The sequence below is a fragment of the Struthio camelus genome, chromosome 26 (assembly GCF_040807025.1).
Source record: "Struthio camelus isolate bStrCam1 chromosome 26, bStrCam1.hap1, whole genome shotgun sequence".
NCBI classification, from domain to species: Eukaryota; Metazoa; Chordata; class Aves; order Struthioniformes; family Struthionidae; genus Struthio; species Struthio camelus.
Genome location: NC_090967.1, coordinates 477,889 through 494,667, shown reverse-complemented (window position 1 = coordinate 494,667; position 16,779 = coordinate 477,889). Strand labels below are relative to the sequence as shown.

Genomic DNA, 16,779 nt, shown 5'->3' with positions numbered 1-16,779 from the left:
TCTTGGTCGTTTTCTTATGTAAGCACTGCTGAAGTGTGATGTTATGATTCCTCTGTACTGCACAGCTGCTCTGTTAAAATAATATTGATAGCAATACTTTTTTCCAGTAAGGAGAGACCTATCTCTACCTTCTGATTTGCAAGGAAAGACTAGTGCTTAAATTTGTCAGAGATGTATTTCTGGTACCCACACTTAGCTTTTACAAAGCTCATATTATTGCTTTTTTGAACACTTGCAAACGGTATTTTAGGAAAAAAATTTAAGGGAAGTCCCAAATTCCATAACTTTATGCTCATTCCTGAGAATCTAAAGCTTGATCAGTTTCTCACACTTTCTTACTTGAAGTAAAGCAAAATTCCAGAAGTACTAAAATAGTTTTTAAATTGAATTTTTAAATTGTTTCCCCTGAATTTCACTGTTTAAAAAGCTGACTGAAGTATATTTATTTTGTAATGTGTTTTATTCCTTATTTCTGTCATTGTCAGATAGACCTGGGCTGGAAGATCCCCACTGGAAAGCTAAGTTGGATGTTTTGGAGACTGTGACCCATAAGGAATGAGAAGATGTCACAGTCAGTATACAAGTAGAAAAAAAATAGCAGTTAATATCTATTAAGAAGGGACACTTCAGTAAATGTTGCTGTGAGTGGTATACTGGAGATCCCCACAGCAACTAACACTTTTAAACTACTGTGAGGGAGATGTGGTCTGCATTTTTCTTTTTCATTAATGCTTAAAATGTGCCTGACCGTATTATTTCTTTGCAATGATAGCACTGACTTTCTTGACCAATGTTGAATAAGCAAACATTAAAATTCTGTAGCTACTCATCTTAAATATGAGGAAAGAGAATGGAGAATTAGACTGAGTTACAAGCGACCGCTGTGTAGTTAGCTTTGCCTGAAACTTTTGTGGCCAAATGAAGAAGTTTGTTTTAGAAATTTACATTAGCATCATGTGGAACAATTTTACAAGTACAGTCACTCTGAACTTGCATCTCTCTGTCCTATTTATTAACCCTGTTGCTTGTTAGGAATGAAGTAGGAAATGTTGTGATAGTCCAATAATTCAGCAGCAGAATACTTCTGCAAGATGTACGTGCATAGATGCAGGGGATGGGGAAAGTTAAACTCACTTTTTTTAATTATAGCAAGAGGGGAATTTTTTCAGGCTAGGTCATCATATTTTCTAGAAGACTGCAGCTTATTAATTGCACTCGTTTTCTTGCTTTGAAGAAATAAAAACTCTCCCCCCTACAAAACCTTATACCCCACAGAGGTTTCTGGCTGTCATACACAAGGTCCAAAGCTCGTCACATCTTCCCTAGAAGGACTTCAGTAAACTTCAGCTTGGATACAAAATCCTTGATTCTGGTTTTCAAAGTAGCTGGTTACCTTAGCTCTAGGTGAGGTTGAATCCCTTTCTGCAGTATAATCCTAGTTACTGTGTATTGGTGTATATGATGAAGGTGATCTTCTAAATAACTTTACTTTCCAGCTTCCATAGTATGTGCAAGAAGAACTGAGGACATCTGTGCATTTCCTTCTAACTGCTGTCTTCATTCTATTAAGGTTCTTGCCATTTTATCTCCTCCTTCTCCTAACATGTTTTAGAAATGCTGGCTTTCAGAAAAATATGCAGCGTACTTGGAATGGACCCCTTGCCACCTCCTAAAAGTACATTTAATGCGTGCAATAAAAAAAGAAGAGACAGCTGAAATGGCAGAGGACAAGGGAGATGGGAAGGACAAAAAAGAGGAAGATGCTGCCTAACAATGCTATTGCATTTGTAAGATAACGTTCACGTTATTCCAATTTTTATGCAAGTTTGTTTTAGTCTGACAATTTTATTAACTTTTTCCTTTATATAATGTACTGTAGATAATTTTAAATTGTACTATAATCACTACAGAAATTGCACCATTCCTTAAGAGTGAAGTTGCCTATAGCAACAGTTCCTTCCTTTCTGTTATGTCTCCTTCCCCTCCCACTCTCTTACTCTAGAAGAAACACTTCCTGCAGCAAAATAGGTAGACAGAGGCAGATACTATTAAACTCTGATGTTTGCCTATGTGGTGTACAAAGCAAAGCACAAGCTTGCGGTTTGTTTTTTAGATATTTTCTGTATTATTTTAGATTTCCAGCCCTGATCAGGCACTTTCTAGCCTGATCTGAAGCAGTTGAAATTGGCATAGGGCCTTTTCCGCTTTTGGAGAGGGATCTTGCACTTTGTGGGCTCCCACCTAGGAGCAGTGATGTGGATGCTGAATTGTACAGACATATAACTGATTGGGGTTTTTTTGGTTGTTGTTATTTGTTTGCAATTGACCAACCAAATGTGTGAAGGAGAGCCTGTAATGTGGCTTTAATGTTTTGTAATGCTATCTTGTTGTAATGCTATGGAGAAAAAGAAATGAAATTGCACACTTCTGTCCTATGTGATGTTGCTGGTTAGCTAACAGATTGTCACACACTTCATACTTATGTTCTACATTTAAGCTTCACTTTTTAAATCTCTATTCATATTCTTTCAGGCTGTTTGGAGTTTTTTGAACCACTGCTTTTTAGGACTTATTGAAAAATTTGTTTCTGTATTGTTAGTTTGTCATCAAATGCTTCTTCCTTGAAAGTGCAAATTGTTTGGGGAGGGGAGGGTAAAGCAGTTTCCCTTTAAACATTCTGGCTTAAGAATTATAAATGGAACAAAAACACATATTTGAGGAGGGATGCAGTTAAGTGTTTCTGTAATTGTTTAAACAGGTACAATGTATTTAACTAGTACTGTGCCATTTGTTCTGAACTGAATGTTACTCAGTTAACTGGCTCTGCTGGAGCTGCTGACATCCTTCTGTACGTTTATGCAGTAGAGGTTCAATAACGTCACGTGGGCGGAAGCCTTGATTCTGATCTACCTTTTGCCTTATGATTAACTTCATCTGTTGCTGGTAATTCAGCAAGATTGGGGAGTGTTGAAATACCATGTACGGTTTCTAGCCTTTTACCTTGGTCAGAGCAGAAAAGAGGATACAACAGTGCATCCACTCCAAAGAGCTTCTCTCATTAGAAATTAGGAAGTAAAAACATTAAACAGTGCTACAAGTACCCCCAGAATTGAAGGAAAAGTCACCAGTGCTAAAAATAAGTTTAACTGACGTGACAGGATAGCTGATGTGGATGCCTGTAACAACGAAGAACCCAGATATGAAACATCCCTTTGAGTGCTGCGCATCCCCCCCTCAGTCATGACACAAACACGGACACTGCAGTGAGGGCCTGGTGCTGCTAGATAAAACCGCTGCCGAGACCTAGTGTAATGAACTGAGGTTGTCAGCTGTAACAGCACATCTTCCACTTGTCCCTTGAGCACAGGGACAAGGGCTTTCCCACAAAATCTACTTTCTCACTGGGGTGTAGATTTGTGCAAATGCCATCTGCTCTCTAAGGGTTTAGTGAAAATATCTCTGCTGTCTACACTGCTCCTGACTGGGGGAAGGAGGGGAATTCTTCTTGGAACAGTCAGTCTGGCTCCTGCAGCCCACTTGCCTGCGGGATTGCCATGCAAGTAGCATAGAGATGCATAACAGCACTTGGACCTAGTGATGTATCTATTTTCTGTAGTCACCTGTTGTAAGCAGGATAAGATAAAGCAGTGTTTAAAGGTTCAGTCCTTGCCTAGGGGGAAATGTCCACTTAAATGGTCCTCCCAACATCGCTGTTGAATTGGTGGTATCACTGGTGAGAAGTCTGGCTCTAAATATAAAAATGTTAGCTCTAAAAAGGGACATTTAAACTTAGTGATGTTCTTTTTAAATGTCTGAAGTTGGATGTCAAAGGCTGAGAAAGCCTTCCTGTGCTGCCTTTATGAACAACAGAAAGAAAGCGGTGCTGCTAGGATAGCTTGACTTACTCAAGGTTGGCATCTGAAACCAGGTCAGCTGCGTCGCATTCTGGAGGTGCCTGTTTTTCCTTTGGCTGTAGAGAAAGCCAAAGGCAACATGGATCCTTGGCTTTAGACGCTAAAAGGAGAGGTAAAATGAAACCCCTAAGTTGCCATGGAGGCAAGGTAGGAAGATTTGCCTGCTTTTGTGACAAGTGTCACCATTTTCTGATTTCCTTTTGAATGCTTGAAATGTGGGACAGATTTCTCAGGCGGAGAAGTTGTTGCATTTCTGATGAATCCAACTGTATTGTCAACTTGGGGACTGAAGAGAACTGAGTAGGCAAAGGAGAGCTGTATAAAACTTTGAGTAGAGCTGTGTATTAAAGAAGGGAAGAAGACAATTTTGAGGAATCCTACTGGGAGATGGGAGGAATTGAAATGCTCTGGGTTCATTCTTTAAACAAATACGTATTTATTTCAAAACTACTTTTTCTTTTGAATTGCCAGTATTTTTAAAGGATTAAACACCATTTTATTAGAGAAAAAATTAAAAAGATCAAATTAACTGTGTTTGCCTGAGATTGCTTTTTTTTTTTTTTAAACCCATTTTATTCAGAAAATTGGAAATGTTGAAGGTTAGGGTAAAACTGGTCTCCAGGTTTTTGGCTAGTGTGGTGAGTTGCAGAGGCAACTGTTCCCTCTGCTCTAATTGTAGATGCTGGAGGATATAGATAAGCCCCTGCCATTTGACAGCATTGTGCATTTAAGGATCTCTCTGGGCTTTACAATTGCCCATTTCAGCCTGTGATGTGTCTGTGAGTGGTTTTCATCCCATATAGAGTGGACAAGGCGCATACATGCTCCTGGATCAACCTCCCTTAAGTCTCAGGCAAGTTGATGTTGAAACAGGGTTAGACATCAGGAACCGTGGTCCTGCTGTGTCCTTTTCTGAGTCTCTCATTCCCCCTAGAGAGCAGCTGCTACTCACGGTCACCTGCTGCTCAGGAAGATGCTCTGATCATGGTAATCAAGGCTGTATCAGCGAATCTCACTCTATTTGCGTAGTTGATCATTAATTTTCTGTGAGTGCTACACAATGCAGTAGGATGTGAGATCTGGCAATCTCCAATGCCTCTTCTAGTGAGGGTGTGTACTTGTGCTATTGAAGGGTAAAAGTCATTTTGGGGTAAGCGTTGTCAAATAATGAGTCATCTCTGATTAATGTTTGACTATATAGGCGGCAGGCACTAGGACCTCCAGGACGCTCTGCGTCTACAGCGCTAACCAGAAGAGAAATCAGGAAATAACGCAGTGGCTCTTTCTGGGAGCGTGTCCTTGAAAATAAAGCTTTGCTGCTCCGTATGAAAAGGGATTTATTCTCCAGGAATTCAGGGATTTGAGTCCCGGCTTAGCCGTGAGCAGCCCTGAGACATCGTTGCCCCCAAGGCCTTGCATGGACATTTCTGGGAGGTAAGTGCAAAGGTCTATTAGAGTTGTTGAGAGCAGGTGATGTTGTCATGTCTGCTCTGCTGGTGGAGAGAGATGAATGTAGTGTTAGTGTAGTGGTCAGTGGAGTAAACAGCCAGGTGTCACCTGTTCTTCAACAAATGAACTATACTCGGCATTTGTCTAAGTGACCCTTTAGTGCGATGGCGTATCTGTAAAACAGGAGAACTTCTCCAGCTTGTATTTCAAAGGTGCGTGTGCAATATATCCGTCTCAAGTTTCAGTGCAGAAGTTGCAGTCTGCTAATGTGTGTGTGCCCTCTTCCACCACTGCGGTTGGGTCATGGTAGCTCTTCAGCTGGAGTCACTCTGTGCACTGGAAACAAGCCTAAACTCTTCAGTCAGGGTCGGGGAGGTTCAGAACTGAAATGCATAGTATTTCTGCACTTCACTGCAAATATACAGGTTAGCTGGTTTAAAAAATTGTGGAATAGCTTCCGGAAAGGGGGATGTGGGTGGGCAAATGTCTCCTCCTAGGCTTTCTGCCCATACATCCTACTTGAGGGAACATACGTTCTAGTGATGGGAACCACATGGACCAAACATCTCCAAGAATAACAGTTGCTTTACAACAAGGTATGTGAGTGGCACCAGAAAGAATATGATTCACCTATATGCTAGCTGGTGTCTGGGCTGATGTGCCAAAGGGTCTCCAAGTTTGCCCAGGGACAGGTATCTGGCGGTGTATATCTGGCAGTGTACCTCTCTTAGCCCTTGCAGTGGCTTTACCAAACCAGGCTCACCAGATGTGTCAGCTGGGAAGAGAGGAAGACATGCCCTTGGGTGCCTAGCCCAGAGCACCTGGGCCACCCGCAGTCCGCACACATGGAGGCAGGACTGAGCAAAGAGCTGTTGCTTTGCACCAGAAATGACTGTCCTGGAGGAGCAGAAGATGAAGGAAAACCACCAGGGCAGCTATTGTCCCTCCTAGCTGAGGTGGCATATCCTTTCTCAGTACCGTGGGGGCAGCCAGTCCATCGGTCCTGTGTGTTCCTGTGGAGACCTGGGTTGCCCTGCAGCATGGGGGATGGAGTGATTCCTATCCTGTGAGCCCTGTACCCAGATGATCCTCACCCACACTGGATGTGTTACACAGCTCACCTGCATCCCAGCAGGTAGGACTTTGGCTGTGTCTGTGGGGGAATATTCAGAGGGCTGCTGGCTTTGCGTCTCTGCCCAGAAGCTTTAGTCCACCAAGATAATATATGTGGCACAGATGGGCTACAGGACAAAAGGATGTCTGTACTAGGTGAAGATGGCTTCTGGAATAGAAAAAAACTGCTAGCCACTAATATTAGCCTTGAAACAGCTGCAGCTGTCCCTTTTTGTGGATCTTCACTTTGTTCTGGATTCTGGCTGAGGGTAGATGGAAGCTGGCATGGTAAGTCTTCACATCGTCGCAGTCACCTAGACAGGCTGGGTTTTACCACTTGTGATGCAGAGGAGTGACCGTGACTCACCCTCCAAAAGAGGAATAGAGCAAAGACTGTCATCTCTGCTCCAAGGAGCTGACTGAGCCCCGCACCTCTCCCAGCCGTCTGGGGTGCTGCCTCCCACCCCTGCTCAGTCAGATGCCAGAGGCGTCACTGCGGGAGAAGGGAAGCCTGGCTCCTGGAAGTGAGAGCCCTCGTCAGCCGGTGCAGGGAGGCCTGACCTCGCCGTCAGGGATGGGTACACCACGCTGACAGTGCCCTGGAGGGGAAGGGAAACCGAACTGAAGGGAGAAAGGCCAAGAGAGCAGGGGAAACATCGTCCTTGTTGGAAGTTTCCAAGCAACAGTAGATTTTCCAACTGGATTTTCCAGAGAGAGGTGCAGATAGTGCTGGGTCCCTGCCACACATGGCCAGGCTCTTGTGTTAGCTGAGCACCAAGATCAGTGCACAAATAAAATCACTTCCCCCCTCCTCACACGTTCCCGTTCTTTGGAAGCTGACACTTCTCTGGCCGTTTTGAGGTCTTGAAAACAGAGAAGCACTGAGCTCCTGAGACAGATTCACACTTTCCAGTGCTTGGGTAGGAAGGAGCAAGGTGGGCACGACTCAGCTTCGCCTACGTGGAACGTGGGTCTCATCAGATGGCATATTTTATAAAGCCTGAAGCATGTGAGTCATGTGAATGCATGAGAAATCCTCATCTTCCTTTAGAAAAGGAAAGAAAGCATCTGCTTTGAAGTGATGGAGAGAAATTTAAACCAGCGAAACAGCCAGAGAAAGGGCTCTGAACTCAGAAGAAAACTTAAGGAACCCCCTTCTTTATTTTTAAAAGCCTAGTGATTTTTTTGGATGATGCTGTGACCTGGGGAGCTGCTGGGCCCGATATGCTCCCGTTCTGTTGTGGTTATAGGAGGCTGGGCAGTGCCACAGTGAACACAGTCCAGTACCCTGTGCTGTCCCAGGGCACAGGTGTCTCCTCCAGCCTGCCAGGCTGTATAGCTCTGCCAGCACAGGGTGCTGTGCAGGGTCTCAGGGTTGCACTGACTGGCTTAAAAGAAAGAGTTTGCACATGGAGCCCCCCCCATCTTCCCAGAGAGATGACACTGCAGATGAAGGGCCCTGGGATAAGAAGAGATGGATGATGGCAGCTGAAGCCCCACAGTTTTGAAGTGGAAACTGGACACGCGTATTCCCCAGAGTAGGCACTGACCCCAGTATTGGGGTCCCCAGCGACATGCTGGTCGGGCTTTGGGTGCTTCCAGCCCAGTTCTGGGTGACTGCCTGCCACGCACTCTCCACCCAAGGCAGCCCTATCCCTGCCCCAGAGCATTTTTTTGCCAAGATGGGCAAAGCTCTTTGCCTTGTTGAACCAGGCCCCTGCTCTGTGCATCCTCCAGGACCCCATTTCTCTGCCTGGACTTTCACTGAGTGTGAGCGTGGGACCCCTCAGAGGATCTCCGTCACCCGATGTGGCAGATGTGCAGTGGGGGATTCCCAGAGTGATGAGTTGGTGACAGGTAGCATGGGAGGGCCTGCAATATCATCCCACAGCCTGAGGATGTGACAATCTTGCCTCATCCTAACTTAAACCACAGAATCACAGAATTGAGGTTGGAAGGGACCTCTGGAGATCATCTAGTCCAACCCCCCTGCTTGAGCAGGGTCCTCTAGAGCATATTTCCCAGGATCACGTCCAGGCGGGTTTTGAATATCTCCAGGGAAGGAGACTCCACCACCTCTCTGGGCAACCTGTTCCAGTGCTCAGTCACCTTCACAGTCAACCCATCAACAACCCTGCTCCAGGCAGCCCTGATACTGGCCTGGCTGCTTGATGCATCCCACATCAGCAGGGTCCCTGCAGCTGGTGCATCTCCCAGCCCCGGCCCTCATGACCCTGCTGACTGGGAGCTGCTGAAACAGAAGATGAGAAAGCAAGTTCCTAGTAAAACCACATTCCCCCCAGGCCCTGCAGTCGCTGTGAGGGCCTCACATAGCGACAGCAGCACTGGTGGGTGGTGAAATGCCTCTTTGGTTTCCTACCCCGCTCTGGGGCTGCGGTAGGTTTTCCTTATGCTCTGAGCTGGGCCTTGGCAGGGGGCTGGGTGGGCTCCAGAGTCAAGGCACAGCTGTGAACTTGACAGAAATGGGTGCAACCCAGAGAGAAAGGGGTTCACTCGAGGCATGAGCGTGCAGCAGGGGCCAGGATGCTTCGATCCTGTTCCCACACAGGACTACAGGAGCCTCCTCGGGATATGCACAGTGCAGGGAGGGTTGGCAGTGCACTCTGAAGCACCCTGGACTTTTTTATCCCTCCCCATAATGTTGGGCCAGCGTGGGTGATGGAGAGCCTTGCGAGGAGCTGTGCTAGGTAGTGTTGGCCAGGAGAGAGCCTGTGGGGAAAGGAGGAGCAGCCTGGGACAAGGCTGATGATGGTGCCGCAGCTCAGCCCTGGTCCTTCTGCAGGGAGACCCCATGGCAGACGCAGCCCTGTTAGGACATTCACTGGGGTGGTTCTGCTCAGGGGGGTGGCCTGGCTTCCCCATCCTTCTGCAGCCCCGTTTCCTTTCTTTTCCCCAGGTGACTGCCGCGCTGGGAGAAGACAAGGAGTTGCTGATGCACTGCCAGCCCAGCCAGCATGTCCGGGGTGAGTGGAGCTACCCTGATGCAGGGAATGGGTCCTAAACGTGGGTGCCTGTGGGCACAGCCCCATAGCCCCACTTGCACTTGGGTGCATGAGTACAGACTGGCAGCAGCATGTGGGTGCAGCCCCAGGACCAGGGAACAAATACCCTTCAAGGTGGCCTGATGCTCCCCCTGCTCCCCACTCTGCTCTGCCTGGCCCGTATGTCCAGGCTCATTGCTTGTGTGGGACCAGGTCCCCCTGTCTCTGCTGTCCCCAGCCTGCACAAGGAGCTGACCTTCCTGGGATGTGCCAGTGTCCCAAGCCTGGGCAGGGGGTACCATCCCCTCCTGGGCTGGCATAGGGATGCTAGCACTTCCCCTGCCAACATCAGGGTAACCCGTCACCCTGGGGCACAGCAGGGTGCAGGAAGGGTCAGCTGGGCAGCAGGCTTGTGCCCTGCACCCTTTGCCCCCGCTGTGACTGGCGTGCCTCCCACATCAGCAGTGCAGTCATCCCATCCAGGGGCTTGAATGGCCCTTAGGGCTGGCCCTAATGGCTGTGGGAGGCAGAGGGGGCATGCCAGCTCACTGTCCGTGCTCACACTGTCTTCTCCATTGCAGAAACACTGGGCACCAGGGACGCAGTGCGTCACCAAGCATGACCACACCAAGCCAAAGGCCTGCGAGCTAGCCTTCCACAAGGGAGACGTGATCACTATCATTGAGGCTGTGGAGGTGAACTGGTGGGGGCAAAGGGTCATGGTGCCCTGGGAGGAGGATTGGCAGCAGCTGTGTATGGAGGGGAAGTGACCCCAGGAATATCGGGTGTCAGGCCGAGCTGCCATGGCTGGGCCCCCCCTTCATAGTAGGAGCCAGGGGCTGCATGCAGGTCACTACTTTCCTTCCCTCACACCAGCCAGCTGGTGGCACTGAGACCTACTCCACTTCTCGCCTCGCCAGGGCAAAGGGTGGTACCGCGCCAAGCATAACGACACTGGGCAGGAAGGGCTGCTGGCAGCCAGTGCACTGCGGGAACGTGGAGCCATCCGGGCAGACCCAAAGCTCAGCCTCATGCCGTGAGTACAGCCACATCCCACTGGGGTCCCGTGGATGCTGGGGACTGGCAGAGCCCCCAAGGACCTGCTCAGCCCACAGGCTTGGGCTGAGCCAGGACAGCAGATGAGTTCAACACAACTTCCCCCTGACGATGTGTTGAGTGGCAGATGCTAGGCTGGGTGGCTCTGCCCCAGGACAGTGGGGCAACTGGGGGGCAGAGTAGGCTGTGGCCATGCCCTGGTGACAGAGGGACTAGCTGAGGCCAGTAGCCGGCTCCGAAGGCTGCTGGTTGTGGCTTCATGGTTGTGGCCCAGCTTGGGTGGGACTGATGGGGAGGGGGTTTTATGGGATGGGGTCTGCATATCTGTGGTGGGAGTTGGCCGGGCCTCTGCTCTCTCCATCTCACTGCTGGAGCTGTGGGGAAGCGCATCAGCAGGCTCCACAGCCTCATCTCCCCAGCTGGTTCCATGGGAAGATCTCAGGGGTACAGGCGGTGCAGGAGCTGCAGCCCCCTGAAGACGGGCTGTTCCTGGTGCGCGAGTCCATCCGGCACCCCGGCGACTACGTGCTATGCGTGAGCTTTGGCAAGGAGGTTATCCACTACCGTGTGATATACGAGGAAAACACGCTGAGCATCGACAGCCAGCAGCGCTTTTGCAACCTCATCGACATGATTGAGGTCAGAGCCCCTTCCCTGGGCAGAGAGACTTGCGGGGACCACGTGCCCTGGGCTGACCAGGGCTGGGAACAAGGGTGGTCAGGATAGATCTAGCCCAGCACGTACCAACAGGGCATGCTGCGCAGAGGACCAGGATGATTCATACCCACCAGTGTCCGCACCACTCTGTCCTGCTTTGTACCAACACTGGCATCTGTGTGATGGCACAAGGAGCCAGTCTGGCTGCAGATAGGACCCCAGGCTTTGCAGGATCTGTTCCCCCAATGGAGATCTTCTGTGTGTTGATATTAGTCTATCCTGACTCTTCATTACATCCTGTTTCAACTGTGTGGGGATCACACAGAGCAGTGGTAGGTCCCTGCCCTTTTTTTCTGATTACTTCCCAACAGTCCCAGCCTTGATGGGCTTTTTGATTGCTCCTAAACACTGAGCTGGGCTGCTCACAGGGCAGTTATCAAACCCTGTGAACTTGGGTTTGTTTTGCTTCATGTGCCTCACGGTGCTGTCGCCTCATCCCCGTTGTACTTAAGAGCCTGTGCTCCCCATGTCTTGCCCATGAAGCACCTGTACCCACCGCAGCTCTGATACCCTACCCAGGGCCACATTTCCCCATGTTCCTGCTAATTTGGTGCTTCATGCAGCAGCTGGGCTTGTAGTATTTTGGTAAGTTCACATCACAATTGCCTCTTCCCCTCCTTTCCTACCCTGAGTGATGGGTCATAGGCACAGCATGAAGCACCAAATCCTACCCTGAGATTCAATACTATTTATTTTAGCAATTTGCTTTGAAAGCTCTCCTACCGATGCTTGAGACAGGCTCTTTAGCCTATCTATCTGCTGTGAATAGAGGGGACCTGCCTCACTGCCCGTAGCAAGCACCATGGCTTTCACTGAGACATTTTGCCATGGTTTTATTGCCTTTGGGATCTCTGTCACCTCTGGCTTGCTAACTCTGCAAGGCTCCTAATGCTGGCTAATTTATTATTAGCTCTCGTGCTCTTAGCAAGCTGTTCCTCAAAATCTTTTTGCCTTGTCTTATTACAGTTCTGTATTTCATCAGTGTGGGATTTGTACTCTCATATATTTTCCTCATTTGGATGTAACCTCTGCTTTTGGATAGGTCCTTTCCTCTTATAGCTCCCCTGGCCCTGCTCTTTAACCATTGCAGCTGTATTGCTCTGCTGGGCAGTATTTCTGTTTCCGTTCTGCTTCTCAGCTCCTGGAGATCACCCTGCCGTGAATGCTTTATGCTCAGCCCTGCTCCTTTGAACTTATTTCTGACAAGTGTCTTTGTTGCACACCATTCTCTTTACAGAGCTGGGCTCTAGCATGTGGAGCTCCCATGGGTTTTAACATGCTGCAAGGACAGGGGAGCTGTGTGGGCTGCCACTCAGCTTTTCAGCAGTGTGCCTTATGGCTTCCTGTTTGTTACGGTGTCTCCCTTGCGGCACCCAGAGCAAAGCCATGTGCAGGAAGCAGGACCAAGCTGCAACCCGTAAATAACAGCCTGTCTCTAAAACTGCAGCAGAGCAGAAGGGGAAGCAGTGTCTGCCCTGCACATCCTGTGGGGATGCTTGGCCCTTGGTGCCGCTAGGGGCAGCAGGACAGCCTCCAGGCTTCGGCTAATGCTCAGGGCCAAGGCATGGCCACGCGCTCCCCTCTGTGGCTCCGCACAGGATGGGGAGCAGTGATCTCCCACAGGAGCTGGAGGCAGGCAATGGTGGGGGAAGCATCATCTTATACTGTCCTAGGAGGATTGACTCCAGGGCAGCTCGGAGCCCCAAAGCAATAGCCAGGGCCCTGGGGGATGGAGCAGAGCCTGGTCCCTCAGCAGAGCCATATGCTCTGGGGCAGGACGCTCCTACCACATCACAGCATCATCTGTGTCTCTGTGTTCATCCTTCTGCAGCACTACATGAAGGAGCAGGGAGCTATCTGTACCAAGCTGGTGAAGCCTAAACCAAAAACTGGCATGAAGTCAGCTGAGGAGGAGCTGGCCAAAGGTAGGGGATGGTGGGAGAGGGTCCAGGTCTGCATTTTGGGGAAGAACATGGCATGTCCAAGTTCTATGTGGTCTTGCTAACCTGCCCTTGTCCCTGTGCCTAGCTGGCTGGTTACTGAACCTACAGCACCTCACGCTGGGAGACCGCATTGGGCAAGGCGAATTCGGAGGTAGGTGAAGAGATGGAGCTGGATGTTCCCAGAGACCCCGGGAAATGGGCTGATTGTGGCCAGGGAGCATGAGTCAGGGCTGGTCCAGCCCCGGCTGCCTCCAGAATGGGAAGGATAGTGCTGACACAGACAGGGCAGCTGGGCCACTCAGTCCGTCCCTATGTCCCCTTCCCTCAGGCAGCCCCAGAGATGTCCCCAGACCATGCCCCACCCTTGCTTCCTACAGGCCTCAGATGCTCCTGTGAGCCCATGCTGTCTGACCTGTGGCAAGAGACCAAACCAAGGTGCACAGCAGGAGATGGCATGCAAAAAACCAGAAAACCCTGTCCACTGTCCCCACAAGGATCCCATCCCCATCCTGGAGGATACATTCCCACTTGGCCCTGAAGGCAGGACACACTGCCCCAGCACAGTTAATGCCACAAGGCTACATGTCTCACCCTAACCCACCAGTGGCCTGTCCCCAAAACCAGGGGCCACATGGCCAGACATGAGCACCCCAAGAAATATCCCCTGATGTTCTTCCTGGGCCCTCTCCCCCTGCTTTTCCTGGCCAGCCCATGGCTTGGGGGGCTCAGCCGGAAGCACCCAGCTTGGCCCGTGGGCTCACCCCATCCAGTGAGCACAGCACCGTGCCTGATGCCCCCGCGCCTCCTTCCCAGATGTCCTGCAGGGTGAGTACATGGGGCAGAAGGTGGCCGTGAAGAATATCAAGTGTGACGTGACTGCCCAGGCCTTCCTTGCTGAAACTGCTGCCATGACGTGAGTGCCCCATGTGGCTGGTGGAGGTGGGGGGATATGAACACCTTGTCCCTGTCCTGGACCCCAGGGATGAGCAGAGGGGCTGGGGAGGCTACATTTTGGAAGTCCCAGGGACAAGTTTCCGACTCTGGGGCACCTCACAGTATCCAATCTGCCTGCTTCCAATCCAGGCAACAGTGTTTGCCCCATCAGCACTATGCTGGATCACTATTTAAATCAGTGCATACCACTGAGACAGACGGTCCCACCGTGGGCCTGTGCTCAGCCCCAGTGCTCACAGCAGTGCATGGCTTGCGCCCAGGAAGGGCACCAGAGGAAGGGCAGAAGCTGGGGCCGGGGTACCTTTGAGCTGCAAAGTCCCATGTGGCAAAGTCCCACATCAGGGCCAGACTGCAAAGATGCGAGTGTCCTCATATCCCATTGTCACCCCCATCGTGCTGAGGGCTTGCCCCAAGCACACGTGATCGCTGCAGACACCACTGTACTATCCGTGGCACTGGTTCAGCTCCACCCTCCTGGCACCCCCTTGACATTGTCCCCCCATTTCAGAAAGGTCCGGCACAAGAACCTGGTGCGTTTGCTTGGTGTGATCCTGCACAACGGCCTTTACATTGTCATGGAGTTCATGAGCAAGGTGAGAGCACCTGTCCCCAGCGCAGGCCGGTCTAGCACCTCTTCTCTGCCACAGCCAGGCCTCGTCCAACAGGACGTATTGTGGCTCAGATCTGGGGACAAAATCCTTGGTTTGGAGCTTAATTGAAACTTGCCTGGGGCTAGTTCCAGCCTGGCTCTCAGGGAATAGCACCTTCCTCATGGAGGAGACTGGAGCAGTGAAGGCCCAGCAGGAGGTAAAGTCTCTTGGCAGCCCTTTGCCCTCATGCATTTCTCCTTCTCCATCAGGGGAACCTGGTGAACTTCCTGCGCACACGGGGCCGGGCTGTTGTGCGGACCAGGCAGCTTCTCCAGTTTGCTCTGTAAGTCAGAGTCCCTCTCCCCCCATCAGGGCTTCAGCGGTCTCTGTGCCACCCCACTGGGCAGCCCTGGGAGAACACATGCTGAGGCTGTGTTTTGCCTTGGCTGCTGCAGGGACATCGCCCAGGGCATGGACTACCTGGAGTCCAAGAAGCTGGTGCACAGAGACCTTGCAGCCCGCAACATCCTCATCTCCGAGGAGAATGTGGCCAAAGTGAGCGACTTCGGTTTGGCAAGAGTCAATCCTAAGGGCACAGACAACACCTTGTTGCCCGTGAAGTGGTCGGCTCCAGAGGCCCTGAAACACAATGTGAGTGATGGAGGAAAGGACTGGGTGCCCAGGGGTACCCTCCTAAAGCAGCTTATCCCCTTGGGGCCCCCCTGCCCATATCCACCAACCCTTCAACCTGTCACCATCCACACCACACACATATGGGTCACTGCCCCATGGTGGCTTCTTTCACAGCCAGCCCCACATCTCCCAAGGTTTGGGCTTTGTCCTCTTGCCCAATACACGCTCATGCTGTTGCACAGTGGAGAATTACGGCAGTTCCTGCAGGACGCTGTAGGATGGAGCAGCTGGGACGATGTTAGGCACAGTGCATCAGACACAAGGCACTGCCAGTGATAGAGGGCTGTGGCGGGTAGGGAGGGTGTCCTGCTGGGTGTGGGGTTGAGGTCAAATGGGAGGGAACAGCAGCCAGAGAGGGAGGCAGAGGGCAGAGGTTTGCATGGGGGAAGTCAATATTTCTCCCATCTTCTCCTTGAGGAGGGATGGGGGGGGTCCAACTTAGCCCTGCTTTTGGGTGGCTTCAGACTCCCTTCCCTCATGTCGCTGCAGAAATTCTCCTCTAAGTCAGATGTCTGGAGCTACGGGATCCTCCTGTGGGAGGTGTTCTCCTACGGCCGGGCACCCTATCCCAAGTTGGTGAGTGTGCTGGCAGGCACTGGCCTGGCCCAGCTCTCATGGTGCTGGGAGATGTATGATCTGGGTGACACCATGGTGTCTTGGCTGCAGGAGAGGCAGGAGGGATGGGACAGGATCGGGAGATCCCAGCTCCCCCAGCAGCCAGGGAGAGCCTCTGGCAGGACAGGAAAGGGGAGCAGAGATGTGCCACCTTGCTTCTCCTTCCTCTCAGAGCCTGAAGGAGGTGACAGAGATGCTGGAGCAGGGATACCGCATGGAGGCCCCTGAGGACTGCCCATCCACCATCTATGCACTGATGAAGAGCTGCTGGGAGCTGGAACCAGGGAAGCGGCCGTCCTTCAAGAAACTCATGGAGAAGCTGCAGAAGGAGCTGAAGCACTTAGGGGATGTTTAACCCACTGTCACCCTCCCTGAGTGCACAGGGCTCATGGCCAGTAACCCTCTGGACCCACCGGGGTTGGAAACAGCTCAGCAAGAGCAGCACAGTGCGTCTGAGCAGAGTGGTGGCCCAGGACACTTGTGTCTCCCAATAAAGATGGGACAGCAGCTCCAGCAGGGCTCTTTCCTCCTCCAGGATGCCTGAAGAGGAGGCAACGGCCTTGCTTTGTCTTGATAAGGGGTCCTTCTTCCTACCTCTCCATTGACGAGCTCTGCACACACCTCTCACCTGTGGGGACAACACACATAGCCTGGTGCCCACGGTTTGGGCCTCCTAGAATGGCATTTGCCTGTTATCCAGGCTAAAGCCTGTCCTGACAGCTCCCAGCCCTGT

General features: G+C 50.9%; 1 protein-coding gene across 6 annotated transcripts; it reads left to right on the top strand.

The window, feature by feature from the left end:
* Nucleotides 1–4,545: 4,545 nt before the first annotated feature.
* On the top strand, nt 4,546–16,623 carry MATK (megakaryocyte-associated tyrosine kinase). 6 transcript variants are annotated; one of them, XM_068920091.1, is made up of 14 exons: nt 4,557–5,024; nt 5,116–5,348; nt 9,394–9,460; nt 10,060–10,173; nt 10,399–10,514; nt 10,954–11,173; nt 13,083–13,176; nt 13,280–13,345; nt 14,008–14,107; nt 14,657–14,741; nt 15,008–15,081; nt 15,194–15,389; nt 15,921–16,007; nt 16,219–16,623. In XM_068920091.1, the coding sequence occupies exons 3-14, from the start codon at nt 9,452–9,454 to the stop codon at nt 16,399–16,401; spliced, it is 1,344 nt and encodes a 447-aa protein (XP_068776192.1). In that variant the 5' UTR covers nt 4,557–5,024; nt 5,116–5,348; nt 9,394–9,451; the 3' UTR covers nt 16,402–16,623. The 6 variants fall into 6 exon arrangements, with proteins under 6 accessions (XP_068776193.1, XP_068776194.1, XP_068776192.1 ...); XM_009669872.2 differs by having other exon boundaries at nt 4,557–5,348; XM_068920092.1 differs by lacking the exon at nt 15,921–16,007 and having other exon boundaries at nt 4,546–5,348; nt 16,219–16,559.
* The last annotated feature ends 156 nt before the right edge of the window (nt 16,624–16,779 follow it).